Source organism: Budorcas taxicolor, chromosome 1 (assembly GCF_023091745.1).
Source record: "Budorcas taxicolor isolate Tak-1 chromosome 1, Takin1.1, whole genome shotgun sequence".
In the NCBI taxonomy this organism is placed as follows: Eukaryota; Metazoa; Chordata; class Mammalia; order Artiodactyla; family Bovidae; genus Budorcas; species Budorcas taxicolor.
In genome coordinates this window covers 123,233,348-123,254,247 of record NC_068910.1, presented here as the reverse complement: position 1 = coordinate 123,254,247, position 20,900 = coordinate 123,233,348, and the positions used below count along the sequence as shown (strand labels likewise).

Below are 20,900 nucleotides of genomic sequence, written 5' to 3'. Positions count from 1 at the left end.
ATCTGAAACCATAAAACTTCCAGAATAAAACATAAGCAAGTACATTCTTTGACATCTTTCTTAGCAGTATTTTTTATGTCTCTTCTAGCAAGATAAATAAAAGCAAAAATGAACAAATCAAACTAAAAAGCTTTTGCACAGTGAAGGAGATTATAATCAAAATGTAAAGGCTGCCTACTGAATGTCAGAAGATATTTGCAAATTATATATCTGATAAAGGGTTAATATCCAAAATATACAAAGGACAACTCAACAACTGAAAATTACCTGATTAAAAAAGGAAATGAGCAGAGGACCTGAATAGACATTTTTTCAAAGAAGACATACAGATGGCCAACAGGCACATGAAAAGATGCTCAGCATCATTAATCATCAGGGAAATACCACAATGAGGTACCATCTCACACCATCAGAATGTCTATTACCAAGAAGACAGCAAATAACAAGTATAGGTGAGAATGTGGAGAAAAGCGAACCTTAGTACACTGTTGGTGGGAATGTAAACTGGTGCAGTCACTATGGAAAATATTAGGTAAGTTCCTCAAATAATTAAAAAATAGAACTACCATAAAACCCACTAATTTCACTCCTAGGCATTTTCCTAGGTATTTATCTGATAAAAATGAAAACACTAATTCAAAAGGATATATGTACCCCACTGCGTTCACTGCAGCATTATTACAATAGCAAAGACATGGAAGCAACCTAAGTGCGTATCAACAGATAGAAGGGATAAAGACGATGCGGTATAGACACATACAATGGAATATTGTTGTTGTTTAGTTGCTAAGTCGTGTCTGACTCTTTTGTGTACCCCCTGGACTGTATGTAGCCCACCAGGTTCCTCTGCCCATGAGGTTTTCCTGGCAAGAATGCTGGAGTGGGTTGCCATTTCCTTCTCCAGGGGATCTTCCCAACCCAGGGATAGAACCCACATCTCCTGCATTGCAGATGGATTCTCTACCACTGAGCCATGTGTGGTAAAGGGGAGCCCCAAATGGAATATTACTCATCCATAAAAAAGGACAACATCTTGCCATTTCTGGCACAGATAGACCTAGAGGATATTATGCTTAGTGACATAAACCAGACAAAGAAAGACATATACTGTATGATTCCACTTATATATGGAATCTAAAAAACAGAACAATGAACAAACATAGCAGAAACAGAGCCACAGATACAGAGAACAAACGGCTGGTTGCCAGAAGGGGAGAAGGCAGGGGAAGGAGATAAACAGGTACGTGAGGTTAAGAGGTACACATTTCAGATGCAAACAAGTCATGGGTAAAAAGGAAAAAAAAGTTGCTTTTCCATTACTACTGCTCCATTTCCACTAACTCAATGCATGGGGTAATATAGGCTAAATGTGATGAAGATCTTCAAATTTCAGGCTTCTGAAAAGTGGTGATGGGTTAGATTTAGCAGCCCCTTTCCCCTGTTTCTTATTAACCTCCATCCTTTTTTGATTCTTTATAGAGTGAGACTGTATTTGGTACAAAAAACAATTCTCAATCTGCACACACTTAATACAAAAGTAAAAATTAAAAGACATAACTGAAATTTTACTTAAAATTTATAAGAAAGTCTTTACCTTCATCAACAGAATCTGAAGTGCTGCTTTTGTCCAGAGAAAGATACTCATTTTTATTCAAGTCCAGTGATTTTGATGACCGTCTACTTAACCTCCTTTCTGAAGTTAGTGAAGGACTTTTGATCTGTTTCTCTTTTTGGGGTTCCTCTTTCCTTAACCCCTAAAAGGCAAACAATGAGCTCTTTACTAATAAACACAGTTTGAAATGCTGCTCTTTGAGAGCTTTGCTTGTTATGTTTATATGACATTTGGTCCATAAAATATTGATAGATAATATAGATCATCCCAAAGTCATCTTCTTATACACTAATGAACCATACATTTATGAAGAACATCATAAGGAAGAACTCACGGACAGTTAACATGTGGATCACTTAAGTCGAAGGGAAAGGGGAAAAAGGACAAAAATAATGGAGTGGTCAGTTCTTTGGGGTGTGCAAGGAAAGGAGTCAAACCCAATTAGTTTCCCCAGGCAATACCTGACCCATCAACTCAAGGAAGAGAACTCACCCATCTCTCAAGACCAGTAACTAAAGGGAAAAGGGAAAGAAAACAGAGATATAAAAGTCACATCAGAGTACAGAGAGGGAGAGTAGATTAAAGGAGAAAGATTAAAGCAAATCCATAAGAATACAGTTGGATTTACTGTTAAGGGACTAAGGGGTTGTACATTAAAATATATTCAATATATACTGCTATCCATACCTTCTGGAAATGGCTTAATAAAGATATATCAAATTATAAAGAAATTTCTGTAATAAATTTAATATTAGACCTTAAAGTATGAATGCTTTTACTATGGTAGTAGTAGTCAAGTAGAAGAGTATGGTAATTAGGCTTACAAAATACAAACCATATGGCAGTGTACTTTCTTGCCTTGTCTGCGTATAAGCAGATGAAAGACAGCAAAAGCATATAATCATTCTACCTCCTGCCCCGTGAGACCTTAGGGCAGCCCTGAACAACAGAAGCAGCTCCAGGGAGGAGGAGCTCCAGGAAAGCAGAATAACAACTGGGACCCAGGACACCATTTATTAAAGTATTACACTATCCTAAGTCAGAGGATTGACTTTTCGATCAGAGATTACTGTCAAAATCAAGACTTGATTTATTCAGGAGTTCCACACTACAAAGCAACATGCTTATTAGCTGACCTAGGACCTCTATAGATGCTAAGTAGAGTAAGTTTCCACACATATTTCTTTTTTAAATTAAGATTTAATTCCTATTTTAACAAACATGGACAGATACCTATAGGAAAAGCAACATCGCTATTTTTGAATGGTTAGCATCCAGATGATTTGTATTTCTTTGTATACTTTTCTATGTTTCCTGAATCTTTAAAGAGATTATTAATTTTGTAACATTAAAAACTTATTCTTAGGAAATTCTATTTCTAACTTTTTGTTACTACCAACTTTGTTGGAGATTATTATTTTATAACTTAACAACAACTTATTCTTAGAAAATTCTATTTCTAACTTTTTGTTATTACCAACCTTATTGGAAGTAAAAATGAAACAAAGTGACATGATATTTGATATCTGAGAATCTCACTGTACTTCTCCTCTTGAATGTAAAAGGCAAAAAGGGACCAAACTTCTAGATTACTTGTATTCCATAAACTGAAAACATCTATCCTAAACATTAGTGAATATATAATCAAACTTAAAACATTAAATTACTCCTCTACATCCACTTCTTTTTCTTAGAGAAAGTATGACTTCCTTTGGCACAAAACTAGAAGGGCCAATAGATTCACTAACTCAAGAACAGGTACAGAAGCCATTGTCAAAGAAGCTGTAGGAAGGACTCAAGGAATATTAATATTAATAGTTCTGAAAACCCAGCCTCAAAGTCAGATTTGTGTAAAGGGATAAGGGGACTGCAAGAGATCCCCTGTCCTGTTAAACCCCCAAACTCAGTGGCTTATTTTCTCAGTGAAAGCATACAAGGGGATTGGCATTCAGAATCACCTCGCTTACACAAGTAGTAAGTTCCTAAGTATCTCTTGATGAATGAGTTTTACGTGAAGTCCACAACACAAAATCACACTGAGATAGATGCATGATGGTCGCCTGAAACAAGCTGAAAACTTGTGGGCCTTTTACATAATCTATTTCAATGTTTCCCAAACATTTATTCACAGCAGATGCTGGGAGCTCCATGAGAGAAGGCATAAGGGGTCCACTGACGGCCACACACAGATTCATCAACTATAATGTGTGCCATAGTTGCTCAGTCGTGTCCGACTCTTTGTGACCCTGTGGGCTGTAGCCCTCCAGGCTCACCATCCATGGGATTCTCCAGGCAAGAATACTGGAGTGGGTTGCCATTTCCTTCTCCATTCAACTATAATAGATTATGGTTATTGAATACTTAATACATGTCAAAGACTACTCAATGTACTTCCACATATATTAATTAATTTAGTCCTTATGTTAAAATTCAAATGGGGTATTAGTGTCCTCATCTTATTGTTGAAAAAAGAAAGGCATAGAGAGGTTAAGTAATTAATTTATTTAAGGTCATATAGTTAGAAAGTGGCAGAGGTAGAGTTTGAAGCCAATGCTTTGATTTAAAATAAGAAATTCAGCAATGGCCCAAAATTTGCATCACCAATCAGAAGAACAAAAGCTGCACACTCTCATCACTTAGAATGTGGTTTCTAAGTGCCATCCTTCACTAAAATCAATGGCTCATTAGACAAGTAGCTGATACTAAGTCTGGGACTGAAAATATAAAAAATGTGCTTGGGACACATTATTGTATCAGAAAGAAAGGAAGCTGTCAAAAATAATTGATTATTTCAAAAGGAAAGAGGAGCCAACTTGAAGGGGCTCCCATTGGTAGAGGGGACAATCTGAATATAAAAAGTAATAATAATGATGACTTTGATGATAGAAACTCACCAAAACTTTTTAAAAAATTGATAGGCTTATAATAATACTTGAAAAAATAAAGGAAGAAACTAACTAGCTAAAGTGCAAGTTGCTCAGTCGTGTCTGACTCTTTGCAACACCATGGACTATACAGTCCATGGAATTCTCCAGGCTAGAATACTGGACTGGCAGCTTTTCCCTTTTCCAGGGAAACTTCCTGACCCAGGGATCAAACCCAGGTCGCCCACATTGCAGGCGGATTCTTTACCAGCTGAGCCACAAGGGAAGCCCAAGAATACTGGAGTGGGTAGCCTATCCCTTCTCCAAGGGATCTTCCCGACCCAGGAATCAAACCAGGGTCTCCTGCATTGCAGGCGGATTCTTTACCAACTGAGCTATCAGGGAAACCCTAACTGGCTAACTAGCTATGAAAATTAACTGGATGTGTCTGATTCAGTGGGCTTCCCAGGTGGTGCTAGTGGTAAAGAACCCACCTGCCAATGCAGGAGATGTAAAAAGAGACATGGGTTTGATCTCTGGGAAGATCCCCTAAAGGAAATGGCAACCCATTTCTTGCCTGGAGAATCCCATGGTCAGGGGAGCCTGGTGGGCTACAGTCCATAGCGTTGGAAAGAATGCGACATGACTAAGCAACTTAGCACGTACACCTGATTTAGTAGTTTAACAAGCGTTTGCTGTTACTCGAGCACGGTGCTCAGGGTTCTCACCTCCCCTTCAAAACTGATCCTTCCATTACATACACTATCTACTCTAAGAACAATTCTGCTATGAATTTTTCCACCTTATTTATTTTTAAACATTGATAGGGGCTTCCCCCGTGGCTCAGCAGTAAAGAATTCCCGCAATGCAGGAGCTGCAGGAGATGTGGGTTTGATCCCTGGGTCGGGAAGATCTCCTGGAGGACAGCATGGCTGAAGAATACCGACTTCAGTACTCTTGCCTGGAGAATCCCAAGGTCAGAGGAACCCAGCAGGCAACAGTCCACAGGGTCGCAAAGAGTCAGACAAAACTGAAACGACTTAGCATGCACGCATCCTCCTTACAGACTGATGTCCAGGAAACTGCCTGGTTAACTCTGCACCATATCCAGGTCTGAACAGAAACACATATTATTCCCATGTAATCTCTGCTACTTAAAGGCTTAAAACTCTTGCCCTAAAATAAAAGAGCAGCCTCACATCTTAAGTGTTTAAATATTTGGTATACTATATTTTTATTTGATCTTCCATTATGATGAAAACATGGTAATATCAGATAGATTTTAAAAGGGAATCATATACCAACCCCTTTTGGTGAATTTCCTTCAATTGACTCTGATTCTGAAACCCGACTAATTGATTCACGGGTAAAACTGATTGACTTGGATAATTTTTCATCTCTCTCCCCACAGTCATCCAGGCTGCTTCTTCCTGGACTTCTGTAAGAAACAGAGCATAGAAACGTAAACAAGGTTACTTCTGAACAAATAAATGATTTAGTCTCCTCATTCAGGTCCTTTTCTATCATAAAGCATTTTGAAGACAATTTTTTTAAAGCAACAAATAAGCTTCCACCTATAACAAAGTTATATTCATAACTCACATGCAAATTGATCTCACTGCTGAAAATAAAATATGCTTATGTAAGATTTTACAAACTTCAGAAACCATTTAAAAATGAACCAAATACAAATGGCCATAACAGCAACTAATACATTGAACACTGCTTGTTTAAGTTTTAGCTGTGAACAATGAAGATGCTTCAAAAGGGTCAAGGTAAACGTTTGAGTTGGATGCCAGATGGCACCAGGAGGCAGTTTTAGATCTCATCCCCTCCCTTCAGATTCAGTCCCAGCTGAGATAGCACATCTCTCTGAGAAGGGGAACCTCCTGACGTCTGAGCACAGAGCCCATCCATCAGTCCATGCTCTCCTCATTCCTGAGAACAAAAATTCCTAAGGTTAAAGGAGAAACTTCTCAAATGATCATAGGGACACAGACTAAAATAAATGCCTTGGGGCTTGCTTTTCTTCTTTCAGGGAGGGGAAAAACAAAAAAAGGAAAGTGTATGAAATATAAAAGGAGCACAGAAGGATCTCATTTCCATTGCTCAACTTTATTGAGCAATTAGTATTACTATTTGATCATTACTATATTTAGATGTAAAGCTCTTCTAAAATAAAGTAGTAGCCTGACATCTGAAGCCAAGTTATCCTGAGAAAGAAACAGAAAAGCCAGAAGAGTCTACACTACACTACTCCACTCAAGTAATACTTAGATCTACTCCCGGCCAATAGAATGGTAGCACCTTGAGGGAACAGGAAAAACGGCTCCTAAAGACGAAACCACGAGCTGAGCGTCTGTAGCTGAGGATTTTAAGGATGGAGGTGGATTGTGGAAAAATAAAAAAAGAGGAAGGAGAGTGAAGAAAAGACTGAAAGTGAAGAGAAAAAAGATGAAAGAGCAGAGGAAATAAAGGTCTGGAAAGGTGTGAGGCAGACACACTTCTCTCAGAGGTTGGAAGAATGGGAAAACAGTAGCAGAGCAAACGAGGATCCTGCCACATCTTCTTCTAGAAAGCACTCAGCCACCTGAGGAAAAGCTGCATGTTACGCTGTGGTACACTGCACAAAGCAGCAGATGCAAAATATTTACTCTTTCTGTCTTCAAAGACTAGAAACTTTTCAAGTCGGCAGGGACCTTGGAGATCACCTAGTTTAACTGCCTCCTTTCACAGATAATACACTGAGGATCAGAAAGGCTAAGTGATTTGCCTGAGTCTGCTCAGCTACTAGGTGGTAAAGTTAAGACTAGAATCCAGATCTTCTTTACCACCATCCAAGGCTCTCTGCATTATGTCAAGTGCTTTTCTACCCAACTCCAGTACCTGAGAGAGGCTAGTAAACTTTACAAGGAGAGTAGTCCAGTGGAAATTTTTAGCTTTACAGAAAACTAATATACATGTGTAACCCATGTTAAAAAAAAAAACAAAGACTACAAAATATTAGTGCTAAGCTGATACAATATAAATAGGATCAGTATAACTAGAAGACTATCTGGATATGTGCACACATTGAGACTTCAAAAGCTTTCCATCTTAAGACTTATTTGCTATAGAATTTTTAAATAAATAATTTACCAAATTTTTCATTAAGTTTTAACTCATATACTATAAAATTCACCCAGTTTAAAGTGTATAATACAGTTGTTTACTGCCATCACCACTTTTTAATTTTAGAACATTTTTATCACCCCAAAGGAAATCCTATATCCATTAGCAGTCACTTCCATTCTTCCTCTCCCCCAGTTCCTGGCAACTGCTAACCTACTCTCTGTCTGCATGGATTTACTGATTCTGGACTTTACTTCGTATAGGTGGAATCATACAATATATGATCTTTTGTGACTGGCTCCTTTGACTTAGCATAATGCTTACTGCAGAATTTTCATGTATTATCCTGAGTTATTTGTATTGCTTCGATCTCAACTATCACTGGACAAAATGCACTTTTATTTGACAGGTTAATAAAAATGTCCACTCTTCCAAGTGAATTCCCATCAGTCAAAAATAGTCTCTCTCTACTCTGAATTTTTCCCACATTACCTATTGCTCTTTTTGGCCCTTATCATTTTTAATCCTCTATTATAAGTATTTGCATTTTCCATAGTGCTATAAGCTCTCTCATCAATGCATTCAAATATTTATTGAGTGCCAACTACAAGTCAACATGACGCTAGGGTATCCTTGAGGAAAAGTCATATTATCTTTGTACCCTCAAAATATCTTCCAGCTGATTTACTTTATTGTTACATGTATGTTAGGTGGCATATTCCATATAGTCAAAGCTATGGTTTTTCCAGTAGTCATGGATGACCATAAAGAAGGCTGAGTGCCAAAGAATTGATGCTTTTGAACTGTGGTGCTGGAGAAGACTTAAAAGTCCCTTGGACAGCAAGAAGATCAAATCAGTCAATCCTAAAGGAAATATTCATTGGATATTCACTGGTATATTCATTGGAAGGGCTGATGCTGAAGCTGAGGCTCCAATGCTTTGGCCACTTGATGTAAAGAGCCAACTCATTAGAAAAGACCCTGATGCTGGGAAAGATTGAAGGCAGGAGGAGAAGGGGATGACAGAGGATGAGATGGTTGGATGACATCACTCTGTGGATATGAGTTTGAGCAGACTCCGAGAGATAGTGAAGGACAGGGAAGCCTGGCATGCTGTAGTCCATGGGGTCACAAAGAGTCAGACACAACTGAGCAGCTAAACAATAAATGAGCTAAGCACTTAGTAGGTACTTCTCCATATCCTTAATAAAAAGGTTTACTAACCCCATGCTTTATGCAAATCCTAGGTGACAGTTAAAAACTTAGAATTATATCATCTGATCTGTATTTCCTTACCAGTTAACAAACTATTCATTGTCCACATCTTTCACTCATTCCTTTACAGAGAAGCAAGAGGCAAATTTCACCCAAGGTGAAACAGAAAGCCTGAATTAATAGTTTAAAATACTTCTGCTTTGACTAAAGATTGATAAATCTTGACATTTCAAAACATTTTGTGGTACCTTGGCTGCACAGTATCCTCAATTGACAGGGACAAGTTCTCCATCTCTTCAGCATTTAAGCCTAGCTCAGTGCCATAGTTCTCCTGGAGCAGCTGCCAGAATTCCTGTCTGGTCAAGCTCTAGAATGACACAAAGATTAGCCTAACCATTGGGAACATAACAAATTATAACACAGTAACTCAAAACATGAATTCTGACATCAAAATAACCAGCTGTGCAGTTATGGCTTTGGAGTTGTTTGACCTTCTAGATGTCAGTTTTCTGCATCCATAAAAAGTAGGTTAACAGAATGTATCTGACAGAGTTGATACTGGAAATAGGTAGATGATTTTTAAATGCGTACTATAATAACTACTGTGAATGGGAGGCAAGATACTTAAAGATATTCCTCTTTTTATAAAATAATTTGTTCATAGTGTCTGGCAATTACTAATCTGTAATTTAAATTTTGCAGTCCAACCAGTGTACCAGGGTGGTGGATCACCATTCAGAATTCCAATCAATTCAGAATCCCCTCCCCTTAATTTATAATGTATCTGAATATTTTAACTATATGTGAAACCTCATATATCAGTAAATTTTTAATTATATTTTCCTAAAATGCAAAAGTCTGGAGTTTAGAATATTTCCTGTTTATTTTTATTTAAAGTTTTTTTTAAAATGTTGACCATTTTTATAGTATTTATTGAATTTGTTACAATAGTGCTTCTGTTTTAATGCTTTGGTTTTTTGACTGTGAGGCATGTAGGATCTTAGCTTTCTGAATAGGTATCAAACCCATACCTGCTGCACTAGAAGGTGCAGTCTAATCACTGGACCACCAGGGAAGTCTTTATTTTTGTTTATTTTTCATAAAGTTCAGCTTGTTCTTTCTTTATAAGTATCACTGGTTGTTGTTCAGTCATTCAGTCATGTCTGACTCTCTACAACCCCATGTACCTCAGCATGCCAGGCTTCCCTGTCCTTTACCATCTCCCACAGTTTGCTCAAACTCATGTCCATTGAGTCGGTGATGCCATCCAAACATCTCATCCTGTTATCCCCTTCTGCTCCTTGCCTTGAATCTTTCCCAGCATCAGAGTCTTTTCCAATGAGTTGCCTCTTCTCATCAGGTGGCCAAAGTATTGGAGTTTCAGCTTCAAGGTACTATCAGTCCTTCCAAGAATATTCAGGGTTGATTTCCTTTAGGATTGATTGGTTTGATCTCCTTGCAGTCCAAGGGACTCTCAAGAGTCTTCTCCAACACTACAGTTCAAAAGCATCAAGTCTTCAGTGCTCAGCCTTTTTTATGGTCCAACTTTCATATCCATACATGACTACTGGAAAAACCATAGCTTTGATTAGATGGACCTTTGTCGGCAAAGTGACCTTTCCTTTAATACACTATCTAGGTTCATCATAGGTTTTCTTCCAAGGAGCTGCTGCTGCTGCTGCTAAGTCGCTTCAGTCGTGTCCAACTCTGTGCGACCCCACAGACGGCAGCCCACCAGGCTCCCCTAAATATCTTTAATTTCATGGCTGCAGTCACCATCCAAAGCGATTTTGGAGCCCAAGAAAATAATGTCTGTCACTGTCTCCCCATCTATTTGCCATGAAGTGATGAGACTGGATGGCATATCATTTTTTGAATGTTGAGTTTTAAGTCAGCTTTTCACTCTTGTTTTTCACCTTCATCATGAGGCTCTTCAGTTCTTTGCTTTCTGCCATTAGAGTGGTGTCATCTGTGTATCTGAGGTTATTGATATTTCTCCCGGCAACCTTAATTCAAGCCTGTGCTTCATCCAGTCCGTCATTTTCCATGATGTATTCTGCATATAAGTTAAATAAGGAGGGTGACAGTATACAGCCTTGACGTACTCCTTTCCCAATTTGGAACCAGTCCATTGTTCCATATCTGGTTCTAACTGTTGCTTCTTGACCTGCATACAGGTTTCTCAGGAGGCGAGTAAGGTGATCTCTTTCAGAATTTTCCACAGTTTGTTGTGATCCACACGTCGGTCTTTAGCGCAAAGAAGCAGATGCTTTTCTGGAAATCCCTTGCTTTTTCTATGATCCAACAGATGCTGGCAATTGATCTCTGGTTCATCTGCCTTTTCTAAATCCAGCTTGGATATCTGGAAGTTCTCGGTTCATATATTGTTGAAGCCTAGGTTGCAGGATTTTGAGCCTTACCTTGTTAGTATGTGAAATGAGCAGAATTGTGTGGTAATTTGAAATTCTTTGGCATTGCCTTTCTTTGGGATTGGAATGAAAACTGATCTTTCCCAGTCCTGTGGCCACTGCTGAGTTTTCCTAAGTCGCTGGCATATTGAGTGCAGCACTTTCACAACATCATCTTTTAGGATTTGAAATAGCTCAGCTGGAATTCCATCACCTCCACCAGCTTTGTTCTTAGTAATGCTTCCTAAGGCCCACTTGACTTCATACTCTAGGATGTCTGGTTCTAGTGAGTGACCACACCATCATGGTTATCTGGGCCATTATGACCTTTTTTGTACAGTTCTTCTGTGTATTCTTGCCACCTCTCCTTAATATCTTCCATTTCTGTTAAGTCCATCAGGGTTAAATAATCTAATATAAAAAACTCATGTATTACAAAGGAAAACAAAAATAGTATGAAAATCAATGGTCTGATTTTTAGAAACATTATAGATGGTTAATTACATAATTAAGCTAGGTAGAGGGAGGCAGCATTACATGAAGCAATTGCTGGCAAGATTCTTTACTTCTCTCATTCATTCAACAGATATTTATTTAGAACCTAACAAATGTATAGGACAACCCAGGTGGCTCAGTGGTAAAGGATCTGCCTGCAATGTGGGAGATGCAGGTTTGATCCCCGGGTTGGGGAAGATCCTCTGGAGAAGGAAATGGCAACCCACTCCAGTAATCTTGCCTGAAAAATTCCATGAACAGAGGAGCCTGGTGGGCTACAGTCCATGGGGTCACAAAAGAGTCAGACACAAGTTAGTGACTAAAGCACACAAATGTATATTACTACACTAGATACTAAAAAGGATAGAATGATATCCTACTTGTTCTCTAACAACCTATTATAATATAGTTGAAAAAACATGGGAAACTTTTATGCAAAAGTTAAATAGGACAAACTATAACATTATTACGTACTAAAGAACTGATGGAATCAACATGATATAGAAGTATAAAGGAAAGAAACATCAGCGTGGTTTAGGATGATCAGAAAAGGCTTCACATTATAGAAGGGTCTTCAGCTGAGCTGAAAGAATACAACAAATAGAGGAAATGGAGAAATTAAAAAATTAGGAAGCGGAAGTCTATATAAAAATATAGAATAAATACATGAAAAACACAAACAATATTTGTTCTGAAGTCAGCAAACACTGTATCAAACTACTTGGAGTAAAAATATTAAGTGAGGAAGTAGTAGGGATAAATACAGAGATTTCACAAGGCCAAAATATACAGATATCTTGAATTCTTCCCAGCTATTCCCGACAACAAATACCACATTTCCTTTTTTTCCCTCTCTCTGTTTATCCGCTCTGTCTAGTAGCTTTGGTATCTTTGTTTGTTATGTTACACTAGATGACCTTCATCATTTCATGGAAACTCAGAGACATTAAGAACAAAATTTCTGCACTTTAGACTGCTAGTTCCCAGATGACTAGCATTTCATAAGAGTAGCTGTTGAAACTTCAGATATTATTTCAAAAAGTCAAAAATATCCAAACAGTTACCAACAATAAAGTTATTCAAGCTGGGTAAAATGTCAGGTCACTTTGTTTGGGGCTGAATTCTATTAACCTAGAGTTGTTATCTCAGGCTGATAAGAAACTCTCATTGGAAATAATGGACGTCTAATAAACAGTAAACAATAAGGTTCTAACATTTTATCATTTAATATACATTACTTAATTGGTGGATAAAAAGTCTTTTGAAGCATAGTGTCCATAGAATAAAAATAACAAGGACCACTAGTGGTAGAGAAAGTTAAGAAACAACTGTGCTTGATTCTAAAGGTTCCCCAACCTGTCTGACTCTCACTCCAAAAGAACCATTTGTGAATAGCTTTTTTTTTTAACAATAGCAGTTAGCTAATACTGATAATTAGCTCTGATAATTATAACTGATATATTCCAAAGATGTTATCTTTGAAACACTTTCAATATCATAAATGCATGGTTAACTTTATAAAGAGAAACAAGCAATATTTCAATATACTTATGGAAGATTAAGCTTTTATAAAAACTCTTCAGGAAATAATAGGTATCAAAATATTCAAAAAACAAACTAAAACAAGTAGATAAACAATGAGCTATACACTCTGACAGCTTCCTAAGTGTGAAAGAAACGAAACTTATGAGTAAAATAGTAACAATAAAAATACAATTTTATTTGACTACATATATAAATGTTTTAAATACATTATCATATACTATCAGGAAGTTAATAGAGTAACTTCAATATATTTTAATCTATTAATTCAATACAAATATATGAGGTTAAGAGAAAACAAAATAGAACTCATTTAATTTGCCACTTATAGATTTGCTAATTTGTTAAAAATGACTTTTTCTACAAAGTTGGCACAAAGTCACAAAAATGATTATTTACAGTCACGTTGAATATTCAAACACTAAAACATATACCCAGACTGATATTCATAATTCTTTCAATAACTGTTAAAAATGACTTTTTCTACAAAGTTGGCACAAAGTCACAAAAATGATTATTTACAGTCACGTTGAATATTCAAACACTAAAACATATACCCAGACTGATATTCATAATTCTTTCAATAATCAGCAGCAAACCTGGGTTAGGTAACCTTAAAGAAAATTTAAATCTTAAACAAAGGTTGACCACCTACCTGGGAACAATGGGGAGGAAGGCTCCCCTTTCAGTCTGCTGAGACGAATCAAGCAGTAATCAGATAAGGCTCAAAAGTCAGATCAATTTCTAGCCCTGAAAGCTTTGTATTCTTAGTACACTGCAAGGTTTCTCTACAGTAGAGTTCCAAACATTTAATGACAGTTATGTAAAATCACTGCTCTAATCTTCTAGATTTGTTATCGATTTTCCTTATAGAAGACAAGCTCTACTATAACTTAAAGCACATTATTTGTCACTTCCTGGTTTGCAGCGCCAGCGCTCTTTTCCAGGCTGCCGGTCAGAATGCAGAACTGGAAGTTACACCTCACTCTACAGGTTCCCAAGCCACTCCTACTGGGAGAGGGTAGGTAAACAAGGCTTTATTAAAGGGACAGGTCCCAATTTCTTCTGTTCTACACACCGATTAGAAACAATAAAATGCAAATGAAAATATCTTGCTTATGCTCCATTATGTAAAATGCCTATTGCAATAATATCTTAATCTTTTTGTTAAAGTTAAATATTCAATATATTAAGGGTTAAATTTTCTTCTCCATGCTGATGCCTCCTAGTCAATCCTGGCAATGTCATCACTTCTTCAGTGCTAAGTCACATCCCCATGAGACTCCTGCATTTACCCTTTACAACTATCCAGGATTTCATTTCTTGAGTATTGTAAACGGAATGTCAGGAACGAGCTTTTCGGGTGGAGTAATTCCAAGAAGCAGTCAGCACATTTTTCATCGCTCAGACATTTACATCTTGATTACTCAATAATTCTTTCCTTTAGAAGTATTTTTAACTTTATTCAGAATAATTTCCTGACAGGGACCTCGACTACAGTAAACACTATGCAGAGTCTCAACTACCAGTTCTAATTTATAACCCAGAAGAAAATTTTTCATCTAAATGAAAGACCAAATCTTGCCCTAATTTCTACCTAGCTGTTTCAGCTAGTTTAGTAAAGAGTGTGACAAGTCAAAGGCTATTTGATGAACTGCAAGGATTAACCCCTTGGTGATGAGGTAGGGTGGCTAAAATCTAATCATTTTATACAACAGCAGAATAAGGGACCAAAGTGACATTGGAAGATACTATTTGGTCAAACTGAAGAGAGCTCATTATGGGGTGGGCTTCCACTCCCCAAAACCGGTGCTCTTGACATATCATGGCAGTTCTCATTGACCCAAACCACAGATAAGTATCTTCACTCTACCATGGTAACTAAAGAGCTATGAGAAAAACATGCATTACCTGTACTGTAAGTGATCTTTATATACTTTTGCCAAGTATAAAAATCCCTTATAGTAAATGACTGGATACAGAGCAGAGCTCAGCAGATTCAAGAGGGAAAACAGAACCTAAGCCTGGACCTGAGGAAAGTCCAACATACAAAGGCTGAGTGGAAGAGGAGTACCCAGAAAAAAAGGATAAAAATTCAAGAGAGGCAGAAGAAAGTTCAGAAAGAATGACATGGAAATCAAGGGAAAAAGGTATTTCAAAATAGAGGGACTACACCATGGTGTGAAATGCTGCTGAAATATCAAGAAAGACAAGCTTATGTATGTCAAATTCAAGTGTGCAGAGGAATGAAGCAATCTGGCAAGCCAGCTGACCATAACTGGAGAGGGCAGGGAGAGGGTAACCCAGAGAGGAAGAAGGACAGAGTCTCTAGGGGAGGGGGAAGCAGCCAGGTATGAAGAGCCCATATTCCATGTTAAATATAGAAGGGAACCTACCAGTTTACACATAGAAAAGCAATAACTGCGGATATGTTCTTTTTAAAGATATACTTTTAAAATGACAGCTTCTTTGATAACAACCTGAAGGACAGATTAGAGTGTTTAAAGAGACCTTTAGGAGACTACTGCAATGGTTCAAGCTAGAAATGATGAGGGTCTTGATGACTGGCATGACACATTGACAAAGAAGAGGTGAGAAAACAAAGATGCACCGGGTTTCTGGCTTGGGTGGCTGGTCAGGAGGAGGTATACTTCACTGACCAAGGGAAAATAGATGGAGGAGTTCTGCCAACCAGAAAGGTAAAAAAGAAGGAACAATAGACAAATACTTCTACACTGCCAGGTTACTATATAGACTATGTGACTAAAATACTTAGCAATTTGCATTTTTTTCCCCGGTAGGTTTGAATACTGCTCTTATTAGATTTCTAACACTACTGGAAAACTTCTAGATTTCCAAGTTATTTCAAAAGGAAGAATCATTGGAGAGGGGCATAAGGAAGAATAAGAGGTTTGATAAGGCTGAAGAGTCTGCAAGAGGAAGCTGGGTGGCACTCTTCTCAAAGATGACACTAACTTGATCAGTTAACCACTATTTGGAGAATGGCCTCAGCACTGTTGACTTCCTAGAGAGGCACTGAGAGCATCTGACTCAAACCAGCTACACTCAAAAGCTGCACACACATGCTCCATAGTAAATACACTAATGCTCAGAACAGTCTTTCTCTAGACTTCAGAAGGCGTTCATCCTTACCATCTAGGTGCCTGAATACCTTGGAAGTCAGATTAGTAATCAGAAATCTGCATGATAAGCATGACGTCAGAACAAGGGTAGCCAATTTTTAAGGGAAAAACTACCTGTGATGCTGGTGAAGCCTGATAAGTCACCTCTGTCTCATCTCTGTTCACTCCTCCAGTGGTCAAAGTCTACCTCTGTGATTTTGCTTTTCTGGCCTAAGTCCTAAGTCCTAGACCTAAGTCTGGCCAAGTCCCCTTCAGATCAACGTATTTTTCCTTTATAGATACTAACATAAGTAATCAACTGCTTTTGTGCTTTTTTTTAATAATTTTTTTTCCATTTTTGGCTGTGCTGGGTCTTCGCTGCTGCTCAGGCTTTCTCTAGTTGCTGCAAGCAGGGGCTACTCCTGGTGCAGTCCACAGGCTTCTAATTGCTGTGGCTTCTCTTGCTGTGGAGCCCAGGCTCTGGGGTGTGCGAGCTTCAGTAGTTGCGGGATCTGGGGTTCAGTAGTTGTGGCTCCCAGTCTCTAGACCAATAGGCTCAACAGTTGTGGCGCACAGTCTTAGGTGTTCTGTGGCATGTGGGGTCTTCCCAGATCAGGGATCAAACCCATGTCTCCTGCACTGGCAGACAGATTCTTTACCACTGAACCTTCAGGGAAGCCCTCAATCAGCTGTTTTAAACCACTTTCCCCCCAAGCGTCATCCTTTAATTACAGATTCCCCAAGTAGAAGTTAGAGTGACTTGTATCAAAATTGGGAGAGGGTGGGTCAACATACATTGAAAACCTATTCTCATCACTTTATCTCTAATTCTGACATATGCCTCCTCCTCCTTTTGGCCTTTGGGAATGAGCCTGAGAGCCATTCTGTCTCAAGTTTTAGAATTTAAAATGAGTGCAGATTTCTGCTCTATTAGGCCCTGGATTTAAACACTCAGTCTTAGTTCAGTTCAGTTCAGTCACTCAGTTGTGTCCGACTCTTTGCGATCCCATGGCTTCCCTGTCCATTACTAACTCCCAGAGCTTACTCAAACTCATGTCCACAGAGTCAGTGATGCCAGCCAACCAACTCATCCTCTGTCATCCCCTTCTCCTCCTGCCTCCAATCTTTCCCATCATCAAGGTCTTTTCCAATGAGTCAGTTCTTCGCATCAGGTGGCCAAAGTATTGGAGTTCCAGCTTCAACATCAGTCCTTCCAATGAATATTCAGGACTGCTTTCCTTAGGATGGACTGGTTTGATCTCCTTGCAGTCCAAGGGACTCTCAAGAGTCTTCTCCAACACCACCAGTTCAAAAGCATCAATTCTTCAGTGCTCAGTTTTCCTTATAGTCCAACTCTCACACCTATCCATGACTACTAGAAAAATCAAAGCTTTGAATAGATGGACCTTTGTTGGCAAAGTAATGTCTCTGCTTTTCAATATGCTGTCTAGGTTGGGCATAACTTTTCTTGCAAGGAGCAAGTGTCTTTTAACTTCATGGCTGCAGTCACCATCTGCAGTGATTTTGAAGCCCAAGAAAATAAAGTCTGTCACTGTTTCTATTGTTTCCCCATCTATTTGCCATGAAGTGATGGAACCAGATACCATGATCTTAGTTTTCTGAATGTTGAGTTTTAAGCCAACTTTTTCACTCTCCTCTTTCACTTTCATCAAGAGGCTCTTTAGTTCTTTTTCGTTTCCTGTAAATGTGGTGTCATCTGCATATCTGAGGTTATTGATAACTAGTAACCTCAATCTCAGTATGTATTCTTAAATTTCCATGGAGAGTGAGCTTCCCAATAGCCCCATGCACTGGCAAGAAACAGCACTGTTATGTCTCTCAGAGGAAAAACAGTGCAAAAAGAAATTTCTGTACACATCCTGCCTATATTAATAGCATCAGTAATCCTAAATCTAACAATATGATAATATCACTAGAAACATAAAAATAGCAATGATGTTGTGGTGGGCTGGGGCCAGATCATAATGTCTCTAAATAAAATTTTAGATTTGGTGGTCTGGCTCTGACACAAAACATGGAATGGGGAGCAGCTTACCCTCAACCAAACAGTGGAGGACTAGAGTTGGGGGAAGGCTAAGGTTCTCTAAAAAATATAGAAAACACTAATTGTTTGTATCCCAGAAGGGAGCTGTCACTGTCTTCTGGCCCCACAAATCCCAACCACTCAATGTCTGTTCTTCTAGAAGGTGCTAAACTCAAAGGTTGTGAACGAAGCTGAAATGCTATCAATTACAGCATGAATGACATGGTGACGCTTTAGACACATGTCTAAAATTGGAGACTTACAGTAAGTAAACTAAGTCAAATATCTGAAATAAACTGCCTTTTCTGAAGGAAAGCATCAGAGGAACTGTATGAATGGGGAAAAAAATGTACTTTTAAAAGCTTTCTTTCTCAAAGGCACCATATCTTCCTCAGGCTTTTTTCCCCTCTTGTAGATTTATCTTACTGGAGAAATTTAAATACACACATACATGACATACACACACAGAGAGAAATTTAAAATCATACTGTTGTCTTAATCAATCCTAACGGAGTAATCTTTTATATAGATTTATATGCTTTAAGACTTTCTTAGGCAAAAGTAAGCAAAAATACCACTTATTTCACTCTCAAATTCCTGAATTACAAGTAAATATGATGATAATATTCTGAACTTAAACTATCTAAAAATAGTTTGAATATACCCAAAATTTACTATTCAAATTACTTGTGTTTTCTCTATAATTTTATAGTTAGGCTGTATAATTAATGGATTTTGGTTTTTACCTTCTCTTTTTAAATACAGGATTACAAAAGATCAACGAATCTAACCAATGGGGCTTATCACTTTAAAAAACTAGAAGATAATTATGGCTCATAAAATTATGGACAACACTAAGACTACATCAAGCACCTAGCCCTATGCTGCTGCTGCTGCTAAGTCGCTTCAGTCGTGTCCGACACTGCACGACCCCATAGATGGCAGCCTACTAAGCTCCTCTGTCCCTGGGATTCTCCAGGCAAGAACACTGGAGTGGGTTACCATTTCCTTCTCCAATGCATGAAAGTGAAAAGTGAAAGTGAAGTCGCTCAGTCGTGCCCGACTCTTAGCAGCTCCATGGACTGCAGCCTACCAGGCTCCTCCATCCATGGGATTTTCCAGGCAAGAGTACTGGAGTGGGCTACCATTGCCTTATCTGACCTAGCCCTATGCCTGGCACCTAATACTTCCTAAGTGGGAGTTACTATTATTGTTATAGACATTAATAAGTTAAAAAGGACTGTTCTTCAAAGATCACTAAGAGAGTACAGGAAAAGTAGCTATGTTGTTGATTCTGTTTTCTAATTCCTTCTCTCAGTGAATTCTACAGTGTTAAAAATTCCAATTAGGACAGCTTTAAAACTGAGATCTCACCTTCAACTTTCATTAAGTTGTGTATAGTATTTAACATACCAGTATAAACAATGATTTTTGTCATAGTATAGATCAGAAACAGTAAGCATTCTCTTTATTAAAATGAGAGTATAGGGATATTTCCTGGTGGTCTAGTGGTTAGGACTCTGTGCTTTCACTGCTGAGGGTACGAGTTCAATTCCTGGTTGGGGAACTAAGATCCCATAAGCCATGTGGTATATAGCTGCCAAAAAAATCATTTTAAACGAGAGTATACTGTCCACTTGAAACAGAGTCGCATGTTCAATGTTAAAGATAACCAAGCAATGCAAAGATTTGAAAGGTATAACTACAGTAAAGATGGTGATACTCCTCATGCACACATCAAAAACACAGGCGACATCAGGAAGTTTTCAAAAAGGGTTTGCTTTTACTTGCAGCCTATAGAAAACCGTTACTTGGCTATGATGGCCTCAGAAGTATTCTGCAAGTCCCTCTCTTTCACCCACTTCAAAGAGCTTTTTTATTTTACCCTTTGATCATTAAATTTCAGATCTCAGTTTCTTCTAGTTCTTCTGTAAACCTGAACTTTATCATTTCCCTGGAGGTATTTGTTTTTGTGAGGATGCATCCCAACTCACTTGCATGTAATAAGTGCAAAAGTGATTTGGAGAGGACGCTCAGATCCAGGGTATAACAAACACAAACTGCAGTAGCAGTCTCAGGCTCCTTGTTAGAATGAGGGAATGCACTCGGAAAACACTTGGTATTTGTGGGGCAGGATTAATCACAATATGTCCCTAGGGCAATCCTGGAGTTTTCAGCCCCTGCCAGTAAGAGCAGCCCAGGAGGTGAGGTGGGGCCTTCCAGCAGCAGGACCTGAAAGGGCAGAGTGGAGTTGCCAGTGCTTAGGGCTTACTGCATTCACTTGGTGCTCTCCCCAGGTGGTTGCCATGCGCCACAGGACCCAGCATCCTTGGGCCCACCACCCTAAGCATCTCCCAGGTAGAAGCATGGGCATGAGGCTCCGGGGAGACTGGACACCCATATGACAATACAGACTTAAGGGGGTGGGAGGAGGTTGACCTTGAGGCTGCCCTGCTCATCTTGTCTTTTCCCTTAAGAAGGGGGGAG

General features: G+C 38.6%; 1 protein-coding gene across 1 annotated transcript in view; it reads right to left on the bottom strand.

Annotated features, from left to right (window-relative positions):
* Positions 1-20,900, bottom strand: part of GRAMD1C (GRAM domain containing 1C) — a 90,933-nt gene that overhangs the window by 28,067 nt on the left and 41,966 nt on the right. The window contains 3 exon segments of the mRNA XM_052641117.1: positions 1,595-1,754; positions 5,782-5,914; positions 9,051-9,169. Coding sequence (XP_052497077.1) covers positions 1,595-1,754; positions 5,782-5,914; positions 9,051-9,094 — 337 coding nt within the window. The 5' untranslated portion in view covers positions 9,095-9,169.